This window comes from Hippocampus guttulatus, chromosome 2 (assembly GCF_054856545.1).
Source record: "Hippocampus guttulatus isolate MCC_2025c chromosome 2, RoL_Hgut_1.0, whole genome shotgun sequence".
In the NCBI taxonomy this organism is placed as follows: Eukaryota; Metazoa; Chordata; class Actinopteri; order Syngnathiformes; family Syngnathidae; genus Hippocampus; species Hippocampus guttulatus.
The window spans coordinates 22,320,219-22,344,802 of record NC_141262.1 but is presented as its reverse complement, the minus strand read 5'-3'; the positions used below and the strand labels follow the sequence as shown (position 1 = coordinate 22,344,802).

At 46.7% G+C, this 24,584-nt stretch overlaps 3 protein-coding genes across 10 annotated transcripts; all 3 read left to right on the top strand.

The window, feature by feature from the left end:
- The first annotated feature begins 49 nt into the window (after window positions 1–49).
- emc4 (ER membrane protein complex subunit 4) lies at window positions 50–2,956 on the top strand. The gene is made up of 6 exons (XM_086102768.1): window positions 50–147; window positions 729–862; window positions 1,746–1,860; window positions 1,941–2,094; window positions 2,192–2,352; window positions 2,530–2,956. The coding sequence occupies exons 2-6, from the start codon at window positions 759–761 to the stop codon at window positions 2,563–2,565; spliced, it is 570 nt and encodes a 189-aa protein (XP_085958894.1). The 5' UTR covers window positions 50–147; window positions 729–758; the 3' UTR covers window positions 2,566–2,956.
- Window positions 2,957–3,941: 985 nt separating this feature from the next.
- On the top strand, window positions 3,942–8,310 carry lpcat4 (lysophosphatidylcholine acyltransferase 4). Of its 2 annotated transcripts, none has more exons than XM_086102679.1 (13): window positions 3,942–4,232; window positions 4,470–4,833; window positions 5,167–5,279; window positions 5,370–5,430; window positions 5,619–5,677; window positions 6,213–6,247; window positions 6,330–6,384; window positions 6,463–6,545; window positions 6,882–7,007; window positions 7,077–7,227; window positions 7,305–7,397; window positions 7,489–7,624; window positions 7,791–8,310. In XM_086102679.1, the coding sequence occupies exons 1-13, from the start codon at window positions 4,137–4,139 to the stop codon at window positions 7,928–7,930; spliced, it is 1,512 nt and encodes a 503-aa protein (XP_085958805.1). In that variant the 5' UTR covers window positions 3,942–4,136; the 3' UTR covers window positions 7,931–8,310. The 2 variants fall into 2 exon arrangements, with proteins under 2 accessions (XP_085958805.1, XP_085958815.1); XM_086102689.1 differs by having other exon boundaries at window positions 7,281–7,397.
- A 53-nt stretch (window positions 8,311–8,363) lies between these two features.
- Window positions 8,364–24,376, top strand: slc12a6 (solute carrier family 12 member 6). Of its 7 annotated transcripts, none has more exons than XM_086102657.1 (27): window positions 8,364–8,513; window positions 10,446–11,653; window positions 12,866–12,960; window positions 13,024–13,149; window positions 13,839–13,985; window positions 14,066–14,120; window positions 15,200–15,330; window positions 15,411–15,652; window positions 16,143–16,258; window positions 16,333–16,530; window positions 16,597–16,761; window positions 17,128–17,226; window positions 17,746–17,803; window positions 17,872–18,046; window positions 18,132–18,250; window positions 18,321–18,419; window positions 18,546–18,665; window positions 19,475–19,579; window positions 19,654–19,822; window positions 19,893–20,088; window positions 20,506–20,675; window positions 20,844–20,975; window positions 21,057–21,164; window positions 21,266–21,289; window positions 22,468–22,703; window positions 23,053–23,186; window positions 23,333–24,376. In XM_086102657.1, the coding sequence occupies exons 2-27, from the start codon at window positions 11,431–11,433 to the stop codon at window positions 23,422–23,424; spliced, it is 3,534 nt and encodes a 1,177-aa protein (XP_085958783.1). In that variant the 5' UTR covers window positions 8,364–8,513; window positions 10,446–11,430; the 3' UTR covers window positions 23,425–24,376. The 7 variants fall into 7 exon arrangements, 5 of the variants coding, with proteins under 5 accessions (XP_085958783.1, XP_085958785.1, XP_085958784.1 ...); XM_086102658.1 differs by lacking the exon at window positions 8,364–8,513 and adding an exon at window positions 10,049–10,194; XM_086102659.1 differs by lacking the exon at window positions 21,266–21,289.
- The last annotated feature ends 208 nt before the right edge of the window (window positions 24,377–24,584 follow it).

The window sequence follows — 24,584 nt, the reverse complement described above, 5'->3', positions numbered from 1 at the left end:
AATACTTCTGAAAAACCACAAGGGGGCACCGTGAGTCCTTGCGTAATAAACTTGTCAATTCAATTCGACGACGGAAGCAGCGAAGAAGAGTAGTCTCCTGTCATCGTCCTGAAATAATCGCTAGCCTCGTATTGGACATTTTAAAAGGTAAACAGAGAATTCAATGGAATTGAAAGGCTCGTTTGTTCACAAAGTCGGATTGTTGTAATTTACCGCAGCTTCTTTCGCGGGGACATGCTCGTTTTAGCTTTTTCGAGGTGGCGTGCTAACAGCGGTTGCTAATTGAGGCTACAGCGTCGCTCTTGACGCAAGCAAGATGATGAAAAAAACAATTTAACGGATCTGGCGAGTGTTGCAAAACGATTAAAAAAAGCATCTGCTCTGTCGAGTGATGTTTAAATGTCGCCACTCAATGAAATAATGCAGGTGACCTTTTACCATGACGTCACGCCAAGTTCCGGGTTGGCAAAAGTCGTTAAAAGTAGTGAACTAACTCAAAGTACGGCCTTTGAATTAGGCAGAACCAGCGAGAAAACAGGATACGAAAATTCCGACTTGAATTCTGTACTGTATCTGCATAACGTACGAATACCACGACGAAACTCGAAAACATCAGTAAAAGCCGTGGAATTATAGTTGACAAAACATGGAACTTCAAATACTTTGTATTTTTATTCATTCAAAATGTAAATGTCTATTTATGTTTGAGTGTCTCTTTTTATCTTCAGGAGGCCTATATCGCGGTCTATCCAGCTGCCATGGCATCTCCAGGCGGCCAAGGAGGGGGAATTTTGTCCACTCGAGGAGGAGCCGGTTCCAGGAGGATGAAGTGGGCTCTGGAGCTGAGTTTAGGCAACACTAGGTAAATGTAAACGAGATGTAATTACAATGTAGGGGAAATTCGCAGGTTCTTGATGCGCTGTCGAGGTTTATAATTGCCCACAGATCTCACAAGATGGCAGCAAGAGCCAACAGATTATTATTAGCTCTTAACTGAATCATTTCAAGACAAGCACATTTGTTAAACAAGCAGCTAGTGTGTGAAGTAAGTATTTGTGAGTAAACACTGTTGCTCTTCTCTCAGGGCCAAGAAGATCCAGATAATATTCTGACACAAGTGACAGTGATGGGTAATGAACCCATGGCTAGTAATCTGTTCCCAGCATAAACTGTGTCGTTTTAATGTAGAGGAGGGAGCATGCATATAAATGGTATCTTGAAAGTCCAAAATCAATAAAAATGTAGCTTGCACTGTCAATATTGAGTTCAGGTAAGGCATTCAATATAGAGAAAGAAATTGTTTAATTTTGTACAAAAAGGTGTAACCAGTTTTAAGTTTAGAAAGGGTGCTTTGGATTACACAGAAATCAAATTGTAGGTTTCACAGCGCTAGATCAACTGAAAAAATTGAAATCATATCCTGATAAATTACCGAAAACTGTTTCTGACACCAGTACTGAAGGCGTTAGGAAAATAAGTGGTTCTGAAGCATACACTTGTGGCACCCCTTTACAGACACTTTTCATCTCTTGTTTTATGTTGAGAGAGAAGAAATGTCATCTGTGGTTTATGTACACATACAGCACATTTGACAAAGTTGTATTCAATCCAATCCAATCTGTCATAAAGGGCCTAAAGGATGAAATATGTTATTGACGTGAATGTAGAATTATTTACTGAACTTTGCAGATGAACACTATTTAGTTTGACTTAGTTGAGATGACAGCAGCGCTGCTTTGCTCCAGGTGTCGTAGCGATCGCCAGGCCGGCCAGGGAGATGTCGTTTATCCCATTGGCTATTCAGAGAAGCCTGTTCCCGACACCAGCATTCAGGAAACGGACAAGAATCTGGTGGAGAAGGTGAGTTTGTATAAAGAGGCTGTGCGTTTTGGGGTTTTTTCTGTCGGTGGATTGTTGACTGCTCTTTCTTGTCTTGCCAGCGATGCTGGGATGTTGCCCTGGGCCCTCTCAAACAAATCCCCATGAACCTGTTCATCATGTACATGTCAGGGAACACCATCTCCATCTTCCCCATCATGATGGTGTGCATGATGGCTTGGAGGCCCATTCAGGCTCTGATGTCTATGTCTGCCAGTGAGTGTGTCTCCTCGCGGAACATGGCGGCCTCTCCTCAAGGGGGCGCAATTTAGCACCTCATTCTCTCCTTGTCTTCCTCTTGTGTCTTGAGCAGCTTTTAAGCTGTTGGAGAGCTCCAGCCAACAGTGGCTTCAGGGACTGGTCTACCTGGTGGGTAACCTGCTGGGCTCGGCGTTGGCCGTCTACAAGTGTCAGTCAATGGGGCTGCTACCCACACACTCATCCGATTGGCTGGCTTTCATTGAGCCTCCTCAGGTAGCTTAAAACAGACGCACTTATGACATTTCAAAGGGTCATACGGGGATACCTTTACTTGAATGGTCCGCTGAGCTGGAATGCTACAAAATGCAACAAAAAAGCCACTCACGTGACTGCATTTCATCATCTAGATTGGATGAGTAATGACATTGACGAAAACGTGTGTTCTCACAGAGGATGGAAATGATGGGCGGAGGGATGGTGTTATGAAGCGGACGGTGCATACACTTATCAGGCAACTATTTCCGGCATCTGTTGCGGCAGCCATTGCGACCCCGGCGCAGGAGGGAGCCCTTGATGCGCTTTCAGCGGCCAGCATTTTTGGCAATGTCTTACTTTGTTTTTGCCTTGTTTCTTTTTGGACAGAGATGTTGTTTATCAGACTGTGTGTGCGTGTGTGTGCGTTTCCTCTGTATGTTTCATGGAATGTCTTGCCTCACCTGACACCAAGAATTTTTTATTTTTTTAGTATGCCTGTGTTCTGACAGGAGTCATTTCTCTTCATCTGCTTCCTCTTACTCCCATCAGCCAGAAATGTGTCACTAAACTCTTTAATTTATACCGATTTGCCCTCTTGAAATAAATCCTTGATTTCAAAAGACTTGTCGTTGTTTACAGTCACATGACGAAGAGTGAAAGCAGAGATGTGTTTTGGATTTAAAAATAAATAAACAAACAGCAAGAACTACAAAAATTGCTTCACACTTATAAAAAATGTAATGTGCACAAACAGTCTTAAAATTAAATAAAATGTAACGGAAATTGTTCCATGATGTAACTGAACAGAGGTACCGGAAACAAGGCAAATGACTTCAACAACATCAAAGTTGACTAATAAAGTCTTAAAATATGTAAAATGTGCAAAGGCTTTATTTTGAAAAATATAAATCAAAAGGTACTGGATCCATAAATTTATTTTTTATGTTAATAGGCTCCCTGGCGCCGTTCACTAATCTCACGTTTGACGATTCCATTTGATTGCGCATGTGCGGACTTGGTTTAGGTAGGTTAGCAGTAAGCAAAACACTTTGGCAGGCTATGAAGAAAATTAAGCTTTTTTTTTTCAGTCTTTATATTTAAAGAACTTTCACAACACCTGTAACAAAGTACATTACATAGCATATAACATAAAACTACCAAAATAATATACAACAGAACACATAAAACTACCAAAGGTTTCAACATTTTTCACGGCGCCACCGAGTGCGCATAACTGACAACAAAACGCTCTTGCCAGGAACATTAGCACTGATTTCAGTGTTAGCTGAAAAGTTAACGACATAAATTGTCGATTAAATCGGTTACACTAACGTGGTGATGATTCACTAGTAAAATAACCCTCACGATGGATTTGAAGGACGCTATCTAGCTTAGTAAATTCGATATTTAAAGTATATTTTTTACAACTCCCATTTTTTTTTGATGGCTAACATTAACAATAATAATATTTACAGGAACCGGATTTGGCGAGCCCCCAAATAGATCCCTCAGACCGGTCCGACCATCCGTGAGACAGGAAAGTGGCGTGTCGTGATGTCACACACCACGGCCGCTTATTAGTCACCTTTCCAGCAGCGTGTGTGCGCACACACACTTACATACCGAGTTGCCCTCCACACGTGCACCTGTCAGTATGTTCCTTTCGCTTGTTTGACAAGTTCTTTTGAGCTTCAGCTCGTGTTGACTTGAATTTTGTCGCGCTCACTTCGGCAACTCCTCATCTTCACGTGAGACCCGGAGCCTTTTTTGGTGGGGGGGGGGGGGGGGTTGCTGTCGTCACCATGGAGAAGTTGGAGCGTCGTGTCCACCTGTCCCCTCATGGGTCCACGAATCCGTTCTTTCACGAGGTGACGATGAGCCGCTTCCAAAGGATTCGGGTAAGCACTTTTCGTCAACTTCTTCCACACATGACCGAGAATGCTTGTTGGTGTTTTGGCAACGCTATGGTGCATGTTCGACATCTTTACGTGGACAACATGGCTGCCATGTTGGAGTAAAGCTATTTGTTTACTGTCATATTTCATGTGCAAATATTGACATGTTCTCCGCCTGTCAATGTACCACAAAATGTGGATTGGAGTTCTAAACTGCCACCGGGCTTGTTCTCTCCCAAGGGTCTGATGCTCGGAAGCTTCTTGTTCCCGGTTCGGCTGGTCCTGGTGATCTTGTTCTTCCTCCTTATGTGGCCTCTGGCCCGCTTACGCCTGGCGGGCCTGTCGGCGGAAGACCGCGCCCGACCCGTGACGGGCTGGCGCCGCTGGCTTTTCCATCCCATGGTCTGGCTCCTGAGCCGGGCCGTCTTCTTCTCCTTGGGGTTCGTGTGGGTCCGGGTCAAAGGTCGGCGGGCTGACTTGAAGGATGCCCCCGTGCTGGTGGTGGCTCCCCATAGCACCTTTCTGGACATGTTAGTTTTGTGTACCACCCAGTTGCCCACCGTCGTGTCCCGCTCGGAGAACACCAGCCTGCCTGTCATCGGAGGTGAGTCGGATTAAATTGAGGCGGGGCAAATGAACTCTTCTTTCAAGCAGTAGAACCCCCCCCCCCCCCCCAAAAAAAAACAACAACAATTGACATAATGTGGTTGCACATGCGTGCACAACCTCTTATGAGTGGAATGTGTCATGTTGTAAAAGAGGGCCCCAAAAATCATTTGATTCGTACAAGTTAGACTTCACATTAATGGCGTCAAGAGTTTAGAAATGAATGCACTTGATTTAAATTCTCTTTATCACAAAAACCTGTCATGTGACCAGGGCTGTGCAGACTTTTTCCACCCATTGTATGCGTGTTGATGAACTGCTTTCGTGTTAGCGCTCCTGGAGTTCAACCAGTCGGTGCTGGTGAGCAGGAGCGACCCGGATTCCAGGAAGAAGGCCGTTGCCCAACTCACAGAGAGAATCACCTCCAACGGATACTGGCCTCAGGTAAGACGCCACAAATATTCAAACCGGTGACCGCTGATAAAAGTCTCCTGGGCGCGTGTGTGTGTTTTTCCCCATGTGACTCTCGGCCAGACGCTCATGTTCCCCGAGGGCACCACCACAAACGGCAGCGCTCTGATCAAGTTCAAACCCGGTAAGTAGAGTTGACGTGAGCCGCTCGAGACAGTCGGTCGCAACGATCCAGTCCTCGATGCGGCGCTCGAGGCTTTCTTCTGGAATGATTGGCATGAGGAGGGAAAAAGGGCGCAGTGTTTGCCGAAGTCATTCAGTCATTTTGTTTCTCTCCTTTTGACGAGTTTCACCTTTCTTGCTTACCGCCAGGTGCTTTTCTATGCGCAGTCCCAGTCCAACCAGTTTTGTTGCGCTACCCCAACAAATTGGTGAGTAAAGACTTGGCTCTCCGCCTCAATCACACACATGCTGCATCAAAAATAACAACAATGCTGGCTTTTAATTGAATGGTTTGAAAAAATGTTTTGTTGGGAGTCTTTTCGCGGTGGCATGAGCTTGACATGTTCTGTCTATTTTGCATATCTTATTTAGCGACACAAATATTCGGATGGTGGCGAACTATGCTTGATACTCCCCAGAGAATCTGAATTATTTGCTGTTCTAATGTGTGCAAGATGTGTTTTGCTAGTTGAGGTTTTTGCTCTGGCCAACCAATCTGAAGAAATCATTTTCGAGGGCCAAGCGAATTTGAAATGCGATTGGTTGAAGAAGAACTGAAGTTGAGAGGGCAAGCACGACTCATTATGAAAGCTGTGGGCGGATCGGATTGACATAGTAACGCAACGAGGTTCAAATCTGATTGGACGAAAAAAATGGCGCATCATCAGTCTGCACTACGACTGAAGTGAAAGTGTTCTTCGTGTTGTTTTGAATCGTCTCTTCCAATACGGTTTTGTGCTTCAGGACACGGTTCGCTGGACGTACAAAGGGACAACATGGTGAGTTCTCGCCGGGCTTGTGGTGCCATTCGGAGGGGGGGGGGGTTTGTGCAGATGCTGATGTTTGTCGTCCTTCTAACAGGGTTGAAGCGCTGTGGCATACTACCTCGCAACTATACACCAACATGACTGTGGAGGTTTGTGTGTGTGTGTGTGTGTGTGTGTGTGTGTGTGTGTCATTGTGCTGTTTAATTTAACAAAATGTTGTGCTTCAGTTCCTGCCTGTCTACCATCCCTCGCCAGAGGAGAGGAACGATCCCAACCTGTTCGCTGACAATGTGCAGAAGCTCATGGCAAAGTAATTATTCGAAGTAGATAGATGATCATCAAAAAAACAAAACAAAACAGTTTATTCGTTTCATTTGGACTGCGTTACACGGCACAGAGGTTGGGAATCGGTGATTTAGAGACACCGCAAATGATATGGAAGCATCAATTAATGCTTCTTTATACCAAAACAAAGGAAAGAGATGATATTTTGGTGATTTATAGCACAGTATGGTATAATGTTAGTGGGTCGGCCCACTTGACATCTACCGAGTCCGTAGATGGCCCATGATGTGAAATGAGTTTGACACCCCTGGCGTAAAGAGTGCACATGGAAAGTCAAACATCTTCTGGCACTGCGTTTTAGAGCACTGGGCGTCCCGGCTACGGACTACGTGATGGAGGGTGGCGTGCCCGTCCAAAGAGTGGGCCATCTCTCTCTCCCGCTGCCGTCGCCCGGCAGGGAAGCGCTGACTTTGCTGCGCAAGGCCGGGTATGAGAGCGTCTATTTAGGACATTTTGTCACGTTTGTCAACAACCACCCATAATTTGTGTGCATCAGCCTGCAAGCAAGTGAATTGGAAGCCGCACTGGACAGAATGATTGACAAGTGTCAGTCAGGATCTGCTCTGGTCGGAGCCGAAGAACTCTCTTCCCTTCTGGGACTCGCCGACCGGCAGAAAACGGAGACAGTCTGCGGGCTCTACTCCGAGGTACTCCGAGGATGTCTGTTGTGGCGTCATCTCTGTGGCGTGATGTCCGTTAGCTTGCTCTGTCTGGTGGTTTTCAGGAAAAAGTAGTGGACCTGAGACGAATCTATCTGAATATGGCCGCTCTCTCTGGACTCGTTGACATCCAGTCACTCCTGCGCACGGCCTTCAATGTAACTACTTGACAACATTGATATCCAACGTACTGTAGAATAAATGCCATAAACAGGTGTTCACTGTGATCAATTGCCTTTGACCTTCCAGTTGTTTGACGAAGAGGGGAAAGGGAGTCTGAGTGCCGATGAACTGTCTGGCCTGATGGGGGCACTGCTGGGTTTACGTCAACATCACACTGCACAGCTCTACTCTGAGGTTTCCAGTGGTGGCCAGTTAAGTCAAGGTAATTTTAATATGGCCAGAGGTGGCAAAAACAGTGTGCACCTACTTCTACTAAAAACAACAGAAAAAAAGATCAAGCTATGCTGCATTTTTTGCCCTCCAGTGAGTTTTGTTGTCTGAGGTCATAGCTTGTTATTGATTTTGGTATTTTGCTACTGGCTTCTCAGATGACCTTGTGCGAGCGTTGATGAGCCACCCGACCTATCAGAAAGTGATGAGCGAGCACCTGCAGCCCGGCTGGGCGACACGTCCGTTGCTGGTTAATAACAACGGAATCATGCTTAATGGCAACAAAAAAGTGATATGATGGTTCATATACACTTTTTTGTACAAAAAAATGTAACTGCAGCTTTGTTTTACTTCAGCGAAAAGAGACACTTTATCAAAGTAATTCTAACTAAACATTGTTGCATTTTTGTGTGCATGTTCACGATTGTGCCTTTAACACAAATGCTCTTGTTTTATCTGTGAATACTTTTAAAAGGGCAACCTGTACAAAAAAAGTCCTGTTAATATATTTTTATATGAATAGCTTTCTTTATAGGGAAATGTCTTGTGTTCTTTGCTCACACGTTTAACAGTCAATTGTTCGTTCTATTTAGTTTACGTTTTACAAAAGTAATTTGTTCTTTCAAATGTTGGGATATCAAAAAGGGGCTTTAAATCCAAATAAACATTTTTACAACAGCTTGTCTTGTCATTTTTGCCACTGCGCATGCGCGAGGTTGCGGATGGGACTGCGAGCGGGAAGGGACATACCTCACGGTTTCGCATTCTCGACCGGACAATAAGGAGCCGAGAAAGGTTTCGAGACGCATCCCCCTGGTTCCACAGATGTCTGCTCGCGAAACACCTCGGTGGAGACTGAGTGTCGACATCACCCGAGCCAGGTACGAGCTTTAGGCCCTCCTTGCGTTGTGTGTCACGGCGGTTGACAGCTGACAGTTCCGCGCGGCATGGGCTAGTCGGTGGCAAACGTTAGCATGCTGCTGGCTGGAACCTGACAGTCCAGCGAGCCGGCGTCCCTTGCGATATTTTCCTCGCTATTTGACGCTCATTGCCGGCGAAAAACACCAAGCTGGGAAATGAAGACGCAAAACGTGAATGAGTACTGTATTCTCTGGTAACTGAAAGCTGGTTGCAGCCGGTTTGAAATGTCCGCATCCCCATAAACCACCGCAATCCTTTCTGTCGCCACAGAGACGCACGAGCAGCTGTTGCGACATTTTCGACCAACGCTCATTTTTCATTGCTTTGATGTAATGCCTTACTGTTTTTTTTTTAAGTCCACTTCAAGGCAGGGTTATTATCCCGAGTGTGGCGAGGTTTTGGTTGGGCTTTGTTTACGTTATTCATTAATTAGACCATTTCGGAAACATTCATTAATAGATAATTCTCAATGTGGCTTTTATGAAACACGCACTGGCATCTTACGTTTTATACATTTTGCATTTCACGGTAGTAAACGTAGTGTCACATCCACACAGATGATTGCTCCTCCTCATCGCTTCATGTACTTGACAATTAAGGCTACATTATAAATGAGTATTGTAACAGAATGTGGGCCATGAAATTTGACAAAGCGCACATACCAATTCAGTCATGTGACAAAAAATTAGTACGCGCCAAGCGAAGTTTTAGATGAAAATAGAAACGAGTGTGAATCCAACCATTTAAATTGTGGCATCATGTACTTTGATTCACTGAGAAATAATTATTTTATTTGAGTTCAATTTTTTATTGATGTTAAGCAATGTATTTACATTAGGAGCAGTCAAAATGCTAGTCTGTTAGGATTTTGGCCCTCGGGGTAAAATGCAAAGCAAGGTGTTTGTCAGCAGATCGCCCTGCCCCCCCCCTCCTTTTTGCACTCTCCCTCCAACTGCACAGCTGTTTTCTTTCCCAAAACAAGACAAAGAAAAAATGACAGACGAGGAAAAGTTATCCAGGTGCCATCTCCCCTTTGGGAACGCCGTGTATTGAAACAAGGCAGCCAGCAGCGACTGGTCCAACCGGTTGGAGCCGCTTTTTTTTTTTTTGTCCATCTCCAAGTTGACCCTGGTTATTCTTTGACATGCTTTGTGTCGATACTGTACCTCGGTGAGTCATTGGTAGATGTGCTTGAACCTGTTCAGAGATGGGAAGTAATATCATTCGTTAAAGATCCAATAAAATGAATTCAGAGTATTGGTTCCAATATTATATGTTTGTTGATAATTATTGGCACCACCTGCAAAGGCTGAGAACTATGTCGTACAGTACTCACTTACAAAGACGCTGTCCTTGACCATTTCAGTGTTCCCGTTTTTTGGGGGAGGGTGTGGCTAACACAATACCCAGTGACACAATTGGGCGTCTTTCACGATTCACCGCTCCTCCACTGGAAGGGAACTTCAGTGCCTTCATTCGCAGCAGCAAAGCAGTTGTGATGTGAAGTTAGCCAGACAGCTACGCCTACACCCTGAATATACATCTTCTCTTCGCATAGTCCGCTGCAGTGGCCGCTTTAGAACGCCTCGTTATCAGGTGTGAGTGCTCGCTCGTCAAACAGAAAGGTGGAAAAGCAAGGAGGTGGGTAAAAATAACAGAAAAAAAGCTAGCACGTGGGTTGGGGCTTTGAGCAGGCGTGGCCACTTTAGAGTGCCTCGTTGTCATGGCTTTTTCAAATATTTTAAATTCATTTTGGCAGGGTTGTTAACCACTATGTAGTATCTCTGCTGAGTTTTTTTCCTCATCGTTGCTTTCTCTCTTCCCTGTGTTCTGTTTCTACTGCTCCAACACCTCCAATCCTTGACCCTAAACCTTGCCCTTGTCCCCAGCAGAAACCAAAACGATACACCCGCACCACTTTTAACAACCAATCAATTATCAACAACTATTTAATTTATTGATGAATCATTTCGAGCCATTGTGTCATTTAAAATTATCTAAATCCTCAGATTTTCAGACTCTCCTCAGTAAATATTGTCTGATTTGTGTAGTCTTCCATGAAAGCAAACAGATTATCTTGTGTGTTGAATAAAAAAAAAAAAAAAAAAAAGAGATTTGCAAACATTTGCTTTTACTTTGAAAAGTAGTGATAAACAATTTCCCACATTTTCTGGGTAATTATGGACCAAAGCAGTAAGTGAATTGAAATCAGTTTTATAAAAAAGGAGAAGTCAATTTTAATCTGTTGTGGAAATAAAAATAATGATTTGCAGTCTTCCTATGATTAACCTGTCATTGGCATGGAGCTGAACCTGAAGCAGCCCTCAGAAGTGTATTTCTAGCAAGTCGGCCTTCATTCAGTAACCAGGAAGTGGCTCTCACTTTCAAGAAGGAATAATTAAAAAGGAGGAATACAGCGTCACTTGCCCCCCCCCCCCGCCCCCAGTGATGTTGCATAATTGTTTATTGAGCTTAGTTTAATCATTAAACAATACCAAATAAACAACCATAATCAGTTAAGAAACAATAATTGGGAAAAAATAAGAGTTTCATCCGATTGTTCGATTAATCAATGCATTAATCTATTTTCAAAATATTGAATCGTGACAGCCCCAAAGGAAAGCGCAATTCGCATCCATCTGACCTCTTGGGTCATTTACGCTTGGTGCTGGCCAGTCATGTCGCCTCGATGGAAAATGGCGAACGGAAAAGAAGTCATTATCCCGCCAGTTGTTACCTCACCGGCAAGCGTCAGCTAAACTCAATTGGGTTCAGCCACGCTCGCTAGCCTGTGAGCCCACCAGCCACCTTCCCTTTCCTCGCCCCGGTCTTCCCGAAACCCCTTCCCCACTTTCCACCCCCCCCCAGTGCTTTACCATGACGTCCGTGCGGTTCACCGTAACGCCCACCAAGGCGGAGGACCACCCCGGGCTGTCGGACACGTCGCCCGAAGTCAGCTCCCGCTCCGGCACCCACGTGCGCTTCGGCTCCCGGGAAAGCATCAGTCGAAGCGAGCCCCCCAGCGACACGTCGGGAGGAGGAACGGCGCCGGCGGGAGGAGGCGGCACGGATACGCCGGACCACGGTAACATGGAGCAAGGTGAGGAGCGTGCGCAGAGAATAAATCCCCAAGTGTGAACTGGCCTACTAATCTGGAATTTAATCTGGATTTTAGCAGATATGTCAATTGCTCCGTCAGGATTTACTAACCGTCACCAAGTGTAACATGATGCGCAATACTCAGCTCCTGGCAAGTCTGGCGGCTGGTGGCCCAATGCAAATATCTGACAGTGACGAAATAATCATTTTAGCCACTTTGCCTACAATTCTATATTCAAATAATATTCTATGAGTACCCTTTTCCTTTCTTTGCCCATTGTGCCTTTTCCAGAAATGACTTTCTTCAAGTTTAGGGCTTCGGCACCTTGCTCGAGGTTCGATGGCAGGCGACGTTCATAACCACTCAGCCATGGCCCCATTTACATATGAACAAAGCTCGGGTGAACATTGTAACATCAAGCACACGCTGACTTTTAAAAGTACAGTAGATATAAATTCCCTTGTAGACAAAGGGAGAAGTTGGTCTTTTGTTTTACAAACAGCTGGCCTAACAAACTCTATTTGCTTCCCTGACTCAGCGTTTGAGCCAAGAGTCAGCAAAACCGGCCGCGGTCAGCTGACGCTTTCACTTCCGTGCTTGAAGGAACAACTTGTGCATGTCCATAGTGACAAGGCCGCCCCACACTGTTCATATTTAATAAGCTTCCATAAGTAGGAATTGAGCCGCTTAATCCCAACTGAGTTTCAAGTGTCCCCACGTGAGTGGCTCAGTCGAGAACCAAGACCTCGGAGGAGCGCGGCGCGAGGCAGCACGGCACGGCCCCCCACCCCTTCCACGCCCCTCCCCTGCAGTGATGCCAGATAAATCCCACGCAGGTGTGCTGACCTCAGCTGGAAGACGCTTGTCAGTTGACCCCCCCCCGTTTGATCCTCTTCCCCAGTTGCGCCTTGAGAGACAGGAAAAGCTCCCAAGTCAGTGACAAAACCGTTATGCGGTTCTTATTATTGTTAGCTTAGGGAAAAAAAACACCTCAAAATAGGGTGAGGAACAGGTATCCACTAATGGGTTTTGATTGCGCGTGTGCGTTCAACCATGTTGCAGGAGGTGAACCTTTTTGTTTACTTTCTACACTTCTGCGCCGGGATTACGGTCGCCACGAGAGAGGGCAGCCGCAGCCCAGCGGCCGTCACTGGAGCAAAACGCCAGCTTCTTTCTCGGTGCTTTCACGTCTGCTGTGCTCTGTCTTGGCAGGGCATGGAAATTCCAAAATGTCCAGCGTGTACATCAACAACAGCCACGGCGTGGATGACGACGACTTCTACGACAGGAACCTGGCCTTGTTTGAGGTTTGTGCAAATAACGTGAGGTCCCAACTCCACGAGTCTTGAACGTCTTCCCGTTCCTCGCAGGAGGAAATGGACACTCGGCCCAAAGTGTCATCTCTGCTCAGTCGGCTGGCCAACTATACCAACCTGATGCAGGGCGCCAAGGAGCACGAGGAGGCCGAGAGCAACAGTGAGAAGAAGAAGGCCAAGGTACGGAAATGTTGAGAAATATTCAAGAGAACGGAGACAAAAAAAAAAAATCTGAAGCTCCTCCCTCACCGTCCAGTGGTGGCTGATGAACAAGCTTTTGATTGGGAAAATGAACTGTAAACGTCACGCCAAAGGAAAACATTCTGTCAGCTTTCCACTCAAGTCTTCACGGCCTCGCGGACGGGCGGAATATGGTGGTTGCAGCGTTGCTACGATATCTTATTGCAAAGATTTTCTCATCCCTTGGTGAGATGTTTTTTTTTTTTAAACTCACATTATAGAACACTAGCCAGGAGCGGTCGATTGGAGTTCTGTACGTTCCGGTTCTCTGCATGGCACTGAAGATGTCTGAATGTAACTGGGTTTGCTGGTTGGGAGGGTGGGGATTCGAGGACGGTGGGGAGCAAATTTCTTTGACAGGGAGCGGGAGAACTGTTCAAGCTTGGCCTGTCTTGACTTGATACTAGCGTAGTGGACGCAGCGACTGTGTAACCGTCGAGCCGTCACGCGCCCGAAGCAGGTTGGCATTTATTAGTCTTTTGTGTGAGCAGCTGATGTCAGGTAGACCTATCACTGGCATCTTGCTGATAAGGAGCCACCAGCAGGAGATCAGATTGTTGTTATGTTGTAAATGAGTTTGGCGAATTGGACCATGGGGAGTTTATTTGGTGTCCTCTGGCCCTCCGCAGACGCCGCGCATGGGGACCTTCATGGGCGTCTACCTGCCGTGTCTGCAGAACATCTTTGGCGTCATCTTGTTCCTACGTTTGACCTGGGTGGTGGGGACCGCCGGCGTGTTACAGGGTCTCTGTATCGTCTTCATATGCTGCTGCTGCGTGAGTGCCGCCGAGTGCCGTCAAGGGGTGTAAAGCGGCCAACGCGCCCGTCTCACCCTCGACTCTGGTTACCCCTCCAGACGATGCTGACCACCATATCAATGAGCGCCATCGCCACCAACGGAGTCGTTCCAGGTATCACCATGACCCCCCCTTACCCCAATATGCCTCCTGCACAATAAAGTAATTGGCGCTCCCCAATAAAGATTTTGAATTGCCTCAATGGCACAAGATGGCCGTGAACCACTACTTCTGTAAAATGAAATGCCGCAACTCAATTCAACATACTGTAGTTCCTCGGCTCCAAAATGCCACAAAATGGAGCCAAACTGATACAGTGGGAATTCGATTTTCGTTATTTCCTCATTTTCGTTGGATTCGGTTTTGGTCAAATCGTTTTGTCAAAATTTTGTCCCAGTTATTGTACATATGCTCAAAAAAATCCCAAGACAAAAACACAAAAAAAAAAACCTGGGTGACTCTGCCATTCATTTCCCAGAATCAATACACGTTCATTTGAGGCGCAAGCATCAAAATAAAGGCACGCTGTCGAAAAAAAAACCTAGTTTCACCACACTTTGAGGTGGCTTCTTTCGTAATTGCACTCGGTAAACAAGCACAAAATAATTTGTGACTGTGACTGTGACGAAACTGATACTATACCTGTATGCTTTTATTTTGAAGGCCCGGCATTTGAGAGAATGTTAGGCTGATCTTATAACAACTTGTCAGTGTTGCCAAGCAGACCGTTAGGCTTGTTTTTGCCTTGGGTTGTCTCTCAAAGCTTGCATCGTAGAATTAGCCTCTGTTGAAGCCTTTTTTTTTTTTTTTTTTTGATACTGTCGGGCAAAATGCTCAGAGTGCCAGCCCCTTCCAAAAGACAGCGAGTGACAAGATCAAATTCGAGAGAACTCATAATTACGTATGAAAATGGCTCCCTCTCTCCTCTCCTCCTGTCTTCTACACGCCATCAAAAGTCTTTGGCGAAGATCAAAGTGACATTAAATGTTCATTTATACACTTTGTAAGTCACTTACTTCACACTACACTTTACATTTTCTACAGAATGTACTTTTTTGTTAATACTGGTGGGGTTCTGGAACGGATTAATTGGATTTATATTATTTTCTGTCAGAAACACTGCTTTGGTTTTTGTACGATTCGGTTTGGGTGCGCCTGCATATTATTTCTTCACCTTACTTTTCCTCCTCCAGCCGGAGGTTCGTACTTCATGATCAGCCGCTCTCTGGGTCCGGAATTTGGGGGGGCAGTTGGTCTGTGCTTCTACCTGGGTACCACCTTCGCCGGAGCCATGTACATCCTCGGAGCCGTCGAGATCCTGCTGGTGGGTTGTCTGTCTTTGTATGTCTTTTTCCACTCGCGTCCGCGCTCGCAGGCCACACGCTCCCTATTCTCCGCCTCCAGATGTACATCGCGCCTGAGGCGGCCATCTTTACTGCCAAGGGTCTGGAGGGCGAGGGTGCGGCCATGTTGAACAACATGCGCGTCTACGGCTCTGTCTGCCTCCTCCTCATGTCCTTGCTGGTCTTTGTGGGCGTCAAGTACGTCAACAAGCTGGCCTCCGTCTTCCTGGCCTGCGTCGTCATCTCCATTGTCTCCATCTATGTGGGGGCGCTGGTCTCCGCTTTCAAGCCGCCCAACTTCACGTATGTGCGCTCTTCCCATCGCTGGCATATTGCTTCCTCTTGATGCTTTACATTTGTGAAAATTGCCTGAATTTTTTAATTCGTAGATTTTCCATGGGAATTGGTGGGAGGGAACTGGAATGAAAAAAGAAACTTTGAAGTTTGGCTCTTCCATTGAATTTGGGACATTGTGTTGAATGTGAATTAAAAGCAATGATTTGCAAATCATGTTCAACCTGCATTTAATTGAACACACCACAAAGACAAGATATTCAGTGTTCAAACTCATAAACTTTTATTGTTTTTAGCAAATAATCATTAACTTGGGATTTTATAGCTGCAACACATTCCAAAAGGGTTCCAGGATAGGTGGCCAAACAGACTGAGAAAGTTGAGGAATGCTCATCAAACACCTGTATAAAACATCCCACAAGTGAACCGGCTAACTGGGAACAGGTGGGTGTCATGCTAAAAGGAGCTTCCCACCAAAAATATTGCGTTATCTTTGCAGGGTTTGTATGCTAGGAAACCGAACAATCAACGGCCATGATCTCGTCGACAACCAGTGTGCTAAAACCGTCCTGCTTTCGGCCGAGAGGGAGCTGGCCAACGAGACGCTTGCTGGAGGTGCATTTTTGTCTGTACGTGCACGACGGCTCAGGAACCTGCAAAGTTGACAAAGGTTTCGCCCTGCTCCCTAGCGGACGTCAACACCACGGCGCTCCCAACACTCGAGTTGGTCCCAAGTCCCAGCCCCATTCCGGTGGAGAAGACCACATACCTGTGGAGCCGCTTCTGTCAGAGCGCCGAGCTCAACGCCTCCTGTGACGACTACTTTGCCGCTAACAACTTCTCCCAAATCGAAGGCATCCCCGGTCTGGCCAGTGGCATCATCGCCGGTAACGCCACCCACGTTGCCAGCCGTTAGCCCGCGGCGGGGCTGATGTTTCTACTTTGTGTCGCAGAGAACCTTTGGAGCTCGTACCTCAGCAAAGGTGACGTAGTGGAGAAAAACTCCTCGAGCTCCCCCCAGGGAGCCCGCTCGGCGTCCACACAGCAGCCTTACGTCTTTGCTGACATCACCACCTCCTTCACCCTCCTGGTGGGAATCTTCTTCCCCTCCGTCACCGGTAAATACTTTCTCATTTTCATTCATTGCTACTATGATGGCTTCCACTCAAGCATTTGTGAGGTGAGAAATCACTGAAGCCAGAGAGAAGGCCTGGCTCACTTTCTTCTTTTTTCTAGTTCCCTCCCAAATCACAAAATGATTTGCTTATGTGTCAAACCGTTTTGCAGTGTTGTGCCAACTACTGGCCAAGAGGACAGATTTTGTTGCCTGTAGTATTGGTGGCTAGTATCAACATCACAAATACCTGATACATTAAAACAAAATTGCTATCTGCCCATAGGCGATAGCTTTTATTGGTACACGCCCATACCGACCAAAGAGTTGAACAGGTATTTTCCTGAAGCTTGTTCCTTGCCTTCCTCAGGAATCATGGCCGGTTCCAATCGGTCAGGGGACCTAAAAGACGCCCAGCGTTCAATCCCCATCGGGACCATCCTGGCCATCCTCACCACCTCCTTTGTCTGTATCCTTTGAAGAGAGCGATGCAGTGGTGCCTTGAGAGATTAATTATTTGACCACGCTCAGGATGCAAAAAAGTCACGTCTCTTCCTATTTGAAATAAATTAAATTACCATTCATTTATTCCAGTCTCCCCACCCCAAAACAAATAAATAAATTGCAATGTCTGTTTTAACAGTTTTCATCACACTGAAAAGCCGTCATGCTGCCATTCCTGGTATGCCAGCCTTGTCTCCTGGGGGGGCGGTATAAAAAGACGGATATACTGTACTGGTTGTTGAGACGTCGCATCTCCTCTCATCTTATCAGTACAGCACTAATATTAGTCACTCTTCACAGAGGATAAAGACTATATGACTGGGTCGTTGCACAGTTTGTGTTCAAGCTATTGCTTAATTTTAAAGAGTGATTGCACTGCAACATAGATGCTAATGCTAAAACAAAGCGAGAGTAATAACTTATAATGTATGAGCTGAGCGATGCAGGTTTGATGGCCATGTTTTCCTGAGTTCATTCCACCCAGACCTAAGCAGCATTCTTTTATTTGGTGCCTGCATTGACGGCGTGGTCCTCAGAGACAAGTCAGTTCCGCTCGTTACGTGTCTCCTTGTGTAAGAGACATGTTGTTGAACTTTGTCACTTCCCACAGGTTTGGAGACTCAATCCAAGGGAATTTGGTGGTGGGAACATTAGCCTGGCCCACCCCTTGGGTGATTGTGGTGGGCTCCTTCTTCTCCACGTGCGGCGCGGGCCTCCAGTCGTTGACGGGTGCTCCAAGGCTTCTGCAGGCCATCGCCAAGGACAACATTATCCCCTTCCTTCGGGTTGGAGCTGACACCATAGGACATTTCGGCATGATGTCAGGCATGTAAGGCAGTGCGCTGACGCACGTTTGCTGGTGTGCGTCAGGTTTTTGGTCACGGTAAAGCCAACGGCGAGCCCACCTGGGCGCTGTTGCTGACGGCCCTCATTGCTGAGCTGGGCATCCTCATCGCGTCTCTGGACCTGGTGGCTCCCATCCTGACCATGTGAGACTCCCCGGCCTCTCTCTTTGCACGTCATTGGTCACCAGAGCTGTCAAACACCTACTCTATCCAGGTTCTTCTTGATGTGCTACCTGTTTGTCAATTTGGCCTGCGCTCTGCAGACCCTCCTGAGGACACCCAACTGGAGGCCGCGCTTCTCCTACTACCACTGGTGTGTCCGCCGCTGCCACCACCACTACCATCACCACCGCTGTAATTGGAGTTGGTCTCTCACACACTCACGGTGTTTGTGCTTGTGTGTGTGTGTGTGCGTGTGTGTATGTGCGTGTGTGTCAAGGACTTTGTCATTTTTGGGGATGACCATCTGCCTGGCGCTCATGTTCATCTCCTCCTGGTACTATGCAATCGTTGCCATCGTGATTGCAGGCATGATCTACAAGTACATCGAGTACCACGGGTATGTTGCCGTGGCGATGGCATGTGCCGTTCAGCGTTACCTTGACTTTACAGTGGTACCTTGACATATGAGTGCCTCAAGTTTCAAGATCTTTTGGTTACGCTGAAGACTGCAATTAACGTGTTGATGGGCAACATTCATTAGGCTACGCCGCCCACAAAGGCACACCAAAACGCTTAGTTTTTTCATTCTTGTGTGGAGTTTGCATGTTCTCCCTATGCCTGCCTAGATCTTCTCCGGGTACTCCGGTTTCCTCCCACATTCCAAAAACATGCCTGGCAGGTTAATGGAACACTCTAAATTGGCCATAGGTGTGACTGTGAGGGTGAATGCGTCTTTGTCTATGTCTGCCCTGCGATTGGCTGTCAACCAGTTCGGGGTGTACCCCGCCCAGTGCCTGAAGACAGCTGGGATAGGCTCCAGCATGTCCGCGGCCCTTGTGAGGATAAGTGGATTAGAAAATGGATGGATGGGTGGATGGACATTAAATCATTTTCAACAAAAAATGAGGCTGTACTGACAACTTATGGGTTTTCTTTCTTCTCCGAAATTCACATCGTTCTCAGAGTTCTTTTCCACCATCTAGTGGTCAAGAATATTATTACACGCAGAATAGACAGGATTGAGAATGTGAATAATGAACGGTACAAAAAAAAAAAATAAAAGAACTGTGGAACGCAAACCTGACTTGGAGGGAGATTTACTGTACTGCACTGTTTTCGTTGGTACCACTGTATTCTATAGTTTGTACAAGCGACCCGAATGAACTGGCCCCTGAGTGTATACACTGTGGCCTATGTGTGATTCAGAGCCGAGAAAGAGTGGGGAGATGGGATCCGCGGGCTCTCACTTAGTGCCGCCCGTTATGCCCTCTTGAGGTTGGAAGAAGGCCCGCCGCACACCAAGAACTGGAGGTACGGGAGTTTCCCATGAGGTGAGGATACGAGGAGGAAGATTCGAGCTCCCTTTTAAGACCTGGCTCCCGCAGGCCTCAGCTTTTGGTTTTGCTCAAACTGGATGAAGACGCGCACGTCAAGTCTCCTCGCCTGCTGACTTTTGCCAGCCAGCTGAAGGCGGGAAAAGGCCTGACCATCGTGGGCACGGTGGTTCCCGGAAACTTCCTGCATAGCTACGGAGAGGCACTGGCGGCGGAACAGGTGAGTTCCCATCAGTCCGTGTTTGATTTCTTGACTCCAAGAAGTAGAATTCAATACTACTGCGTGTCAGACCCTGAAGCTCCTGATGGACAAGGAACGAGTCAAGGGCTTCTACCAGTGCATCGTTGCGCAGAAGGCGCGCGAAGGCATCAGCCACATGATCCAGTCCAGTGGCCTGGGTGGGATGAAGCCCAACACCGTGGTGATGGGATGGCCTCATGCCTGGAGGCAGAGCGAGGATCCGCAATCGTGGAAGACCTTCATCCGTAAGTCCCCACCCCTGCGGCTTCTCACTCATCTCCGTTCCGCACAAGTGGCGATATTATTCTCACTCGGCTCTCGACTGAAGGAGAAATGCGTATACTTGTTCTCAAGAAGAGATTCTGCTAAAAAGTACACTGGTACCTTCAGACAGACGTTTATTGGTTCCGTGAATAAGTACATGCCTCTCTCTCTCTCTCTCTCTCTCTCTATACACCCTGTATAGCCATTGTAATATAGCTTCTGCTTACCCATGACATTTCTTAGCCCGTCTATGACATTTACAATCATGTACACGAGCTGATTTTAAGGCAGAGTTATGTGGTTGTTTCAAATAATAGCAACAGCAAATTTGTACCACCTTATATCCCGCCACTCCCTTTTGAATTAGCAGCTGAAGACATCCCCTGTCCCCCTTCCAGACACGGTGCGCGTCACCACGGCCGCTCACCTGGCCCTGCTGGTGCCCAAAAACATCTCCCTGTTCCCCAGCAACAGCGAGCCGTGCGCCGACGGTTACATAGACGTGTGGTGGATCGTGCACGACGGCGGGATGCTGATGTTGCTGCCCTTCCTGCTGCGCCAGCACAAGGTCCCGGACACTCACTTTCTACTTTTCTCTTTTGACAGTAGATGCCTCACAATGACCACTATAATAGTTGATAATATAGTTTCTTTCCTTTTGATTTCTTTTCCCCAATTTTTCAATGTTCGTGGTTTTTTTTTTTAAATTGAACTCTAATAACCTGGCCTAGAACAGGTGTGGCGCAAGTGCGGGATGCGCATCTTCACCGTAGCCCAGATGGAGGACAATTCCATTCAGATGAAGAAGGACCTGGCTACCTTCCTCTATCATTTACGCATCGAGGCTGACGTGGAAGTTGTCGAGATGGTAAGCGCCCCCCCCCCCCCCCCCCCCGGTGCTCTTTGAGGGTCGGAGGACACCAAATAACACATCTTTTTGCCCACTCAGCACGACAGTGACATCAGTGCGTACACTTACGAGAGGACCCTGATGATGGAACAGAGGTCCCAGATGCTCCGCCAGATGCGTCTCTCCAAATCAGACCGCGAGCGAGAGGTAAAGTCGCGCGGCTACGTGCCAGGAATATCTCGCCCTTCCCGCTCGACTTCTAAGTTGTTCAAAATGCTGGCTTCCTTCTCGCTGCTGGATTTCCTCAGCGGGTGCGCTGGAGTTTTGATGACGTGAGTAGCCAGCTATTAGCTAGTCCAACTAGATCGCTTCTTCGGAAGTATGCTGAGCTGTCTGAGCGTTTATTTCATAGCTTTGACAGCCGCTTTCAGGTCCCTGCATTGGTATGTTCTCTGTCAAACAGCTATGTCTTAGGGGAAGTGTTATTTTCAACTACTGCCTTCCAGAGTTTAGCATTACTGTGCACTAGTAGAATGACTGAGGCACACTCGTCGAACAGCTGCATGTTACAACGGATGCAAAACTGTGCAGTAGTTGACATCTGCGACCTATTTGTAAAGTGCTAGAGGTGCGTAATGTCTGTAGTAGGAGTAGTCGCAGCAGCACACAGTTGTCAATTAGTGCAGTTTTGCCCCACTCGTAACATGCCGTTTTTACCAGAGTACCATAACTATTGTACACGTGTGCACTGTCATACAGTAGTGGAAAAGCTAGTAAGACATAAGGCCGGATTTACTAAAGGTTTGCACATGTGATAATGGCCACAAACTTGATTGAAGCTGATCTACTAACCGGGCGCAGCCAGTGTTGGGTCTGCCAAATCCGCTGAATTGCAGCCCAGTTGATTTTGCGCGTTGCGGGGAGGGGGTTAGGCAGATGGATGAATTTAGCACGCACGTTGTCATCTATCAAAGCTGATAGAAATGCCACTGGAGGATTTTGCACATTTTTGAAATGTCAGAAACAAAAATGATTGCGACATAGGTATTGAGCGATAACATTTTGAATGATATCAGGGCTTACTTGGAGCCATGCACAGTCAAGGAGTCAAAAATCAGGTGATATCAACTCCGACAACACAACAGTATTTGGCTGTCTTGATAAATCAGGCCCATCGTGGTTCTACAAGCACGCTGAATTGTCTTATTCCTGAGAGTATAGATGTACCGGTACAAGGCCTGCTTGAGCAGCTTTCCACATTGAAGCCCCGTTTGTTCTGACTGAACATTCCTACCAAAGGCTGTCGCCGTCGCTCCGAAGTATGCTCGCTAGACTAGGTGTGCTGGAGTCGTGCTAGCCAGTCAGCACGTGTTGTGCGTCGATGTGCGGGAGCCGATGCCAAGGCCGACAGGAACAAAGAGAAACGTAGCAAGATGACAGATTTTGGAAGAGAGGTCCATTGGTTACAAAGATCTGACTTTGTCTCTTTTTCTTGCGGCCCGCGAGCCAGGCTCAGCTGGTCAAGGACCGCAACTCCATGTTGAGACTGACCAGCATTGGCTCGGACGAGGACGACGATACTGACGGCGGTGAGCGGGACCGAGCGGGGGCCGGTGACCGCTCCTCGTCCGAGCGCCATCGCCGTGTTCAAATGACCTGGACCAAAGAGAAGGCGTCGCAGTACCGGGCCGCGCACTCTGGATGCTCCACGCCCGAGGGCTTCAGGGACATGCTCAGCATCCGGCCGTCAGTATTCACACGTCCTCGGCAAAAGTCCCAGTCTGAAGGAATCATTTGACATTTTCATCTTCCACGTTTCTTGTCTGTTTCAAACCAATCCATCTTGAAACTGTTCAGCTCTTTCCAGGCACAATTTGGAACTCTTTTTCCATATTCCAATCAATCCCATTTTGGCAACATTTCACAGTTATTCTTCCCAAAGGAGGAGTTATTTTGACACATTTCTTGATCAAATATAGTCTCACATTCTTCATTTTAACAAGTGAACAAAATCCGGAGCACTTAATTTGGAGGTTCGCTCTTCAGAATTCCTCAGAATTTGTATTCTCTCGTTTTTCAATGGCTTTTCCTTCAGTGATCATTCCAACGTGAGGAGGATGCACACGGCCGTCAAGCTCAACGAGGTCATTGTCAATAAATCCCACGATGCCCGAGTGGTCCTCCTCAACATGCCGGGGCCGCCCAAGAACCCGGAGGGAGATGAGAACTGTATCCTTACTCCAAATCTGGCTCATGTATGGATGGGACCCCTTTGGTGGTTTAATTTATGTTGAGTTACTTTTGGTGTTGGCGTGAATGTTGTCATCTTAGTTGTCGGTATAAATGCCTTTGCATATCCTTGACCCACTGAGCAGACATGGAGTTCCTAGAGGTTCTAACAGAGGGTTTGGAGCGCGTTCTGCTGGTCCGTGGTGGAGGAAGCGAAGTCATCACCATCTACTCGTGATGAGACGTCCACTTTGAAGGCAGCTGCCAATCTACTGGAAGTGAGAGGGGGGTGGCCATCTGCTGCATGGTACTCCTCAAACCAACCGCCGCGAGTCGCTCGTTCATCTTCACTGTTCTGTCATGGCACGCGCGCGCCTTTCCATTCCACTGCATCACACTGCAAGATTGAAAAAAAAATAGCACCATGTTTTTGTGGAGCGTGTTTTCCCCGCTGACAGTCGTCGTAAGATGTCAAGCGTCAGAGGCTGTCGTTACTCTGACGAGACTCAGGGTTGAATTTTTCTCTTTTTTTCTTATTATCAAGATAAGGTATGTTTGTTTTTGTTTGTTCGTGCTTTGCACTTTTGTTTCCATAATCGTAACTTAAATTGTTTCTTATCTCCTCTCATTTTAAACTACGGTACTTACTGTACATGGATGGCACATGTTTTTGTTGTTGTTGTTTGTCTTCGGTGACAGAACAGGTCTCTCTTAGTTCTGCCGTGATGTAAAGGGAGTTACACAAACACAGTACAGTAATGATGTGCAGCTTCTTCACCTGCACTTGTTGTCATGACACTTTTTTGTGTAACTGCAATTCCTTCAATATCATTTTGAGCAGAAGTCTCCAAGGTTGGTCGCTGTGCATGTCATGTCTGTGGGGGTACGGGACAGTTGAGAAACGGAACATATCGATGGAAATGACCAGTATGCATGTGTGCGATTTTAGAAAAGATTCATGTGCTGCTGTCTTTGTGGATGAATGAGACTTTGTTGCTGATGATGAGCTGTGAACTGCTTTTCCCCTCTTCATACTTTAGTGTTACAGTGCAGGGATTTATTTTCGTTTTTCCAACATCGTATTGCCTGTATTTTAAGACAGAGATGTATCTTTTTTTAATGACACAATTATGAAATGAGACATTGTTTGCTTGAACATTTTGGGAATAAAGTGATTTAGAAGAAACAAATGGTGACCTGCAGTTAAATTATTGGACATTGACACGACATACAAACTTCAATTATTTTATTTGCCCCCCACAGGCAGAATAGACATTTGTAAATTATCGATTTCAATTTGCGCTGCAGACCAATGCCTGAAATACACAATTCAAAAAAAAAAGTCGTCCATAAAAAATACGACACCACTCAGTTCTAAAAGTGGAACATTATTGATCA

Bases quoted from the DNA above. Each gene is read 5' to 3' on its own strand.
- emc4 (XM_086102768.1), top strand. From the start codon at position 759: ATGGCATCTCCAGGCGGCCAAGGAGGGGGAATTTTGTCCACTCGAGGA. The intron at 863-1,745 runs GTAAATGTAAAC...GCTTTGCTCCAG, and splicing joins CTGAGTTTAGGCAACACTAG to GTGTCGTAGCGATCGCCAGG. The intron at 2,353-2,529 runs GTAGCTTAAAAC...GTGTTCTCACAG, and splicing joins CTTTCATTGAGCCTCCTCAG to AGGATGGAAATGATGGGCGG.
- lpcat4 (XM_086102689.1), top strand. From the start codon at position 4,137: ATGGAGAAGTTGGAGCGTCGTGTCCACCTGTCCCCTCATGGGTCCACG. The intron at 4,233-4,469 runs GTAAGCACTTTT...TTCTCTCCCAAG, and splicing joins GCCGCTTCCAAAGGATTCGG to GGTCTGATGCTCGGAAGCTT. The intron at 7,398-7,488 runs GTAACTACTTGA...TTGACCTTCCAG, and splicing joins TCCTGCGCACGGCCTTCAAT to TTGTTTGACGAAGAGGGGAA.
- slc12a6 (XM_086102657.1), top strand. From the start codon at position 11,431: ATGACGTCCGTGCGGTTCACCGTAACGCCCACCAAGGCGGAGGACCAC. The intron at 14,121-15,199 runs GTATCACCATGA...TTCCTCCTCCAG, and splicing joins CACCAACGGAGTCGTTCCAG to CCGGAGGTTCGTACTTCATG. The intron at 18,420-18,545 runs GTGTGTCCGCCG...GTGTGTGTCAAG, and splicing joins CGCTTCTCCTACTACCACTG to GACTTTGTCATTTTTGGGGA.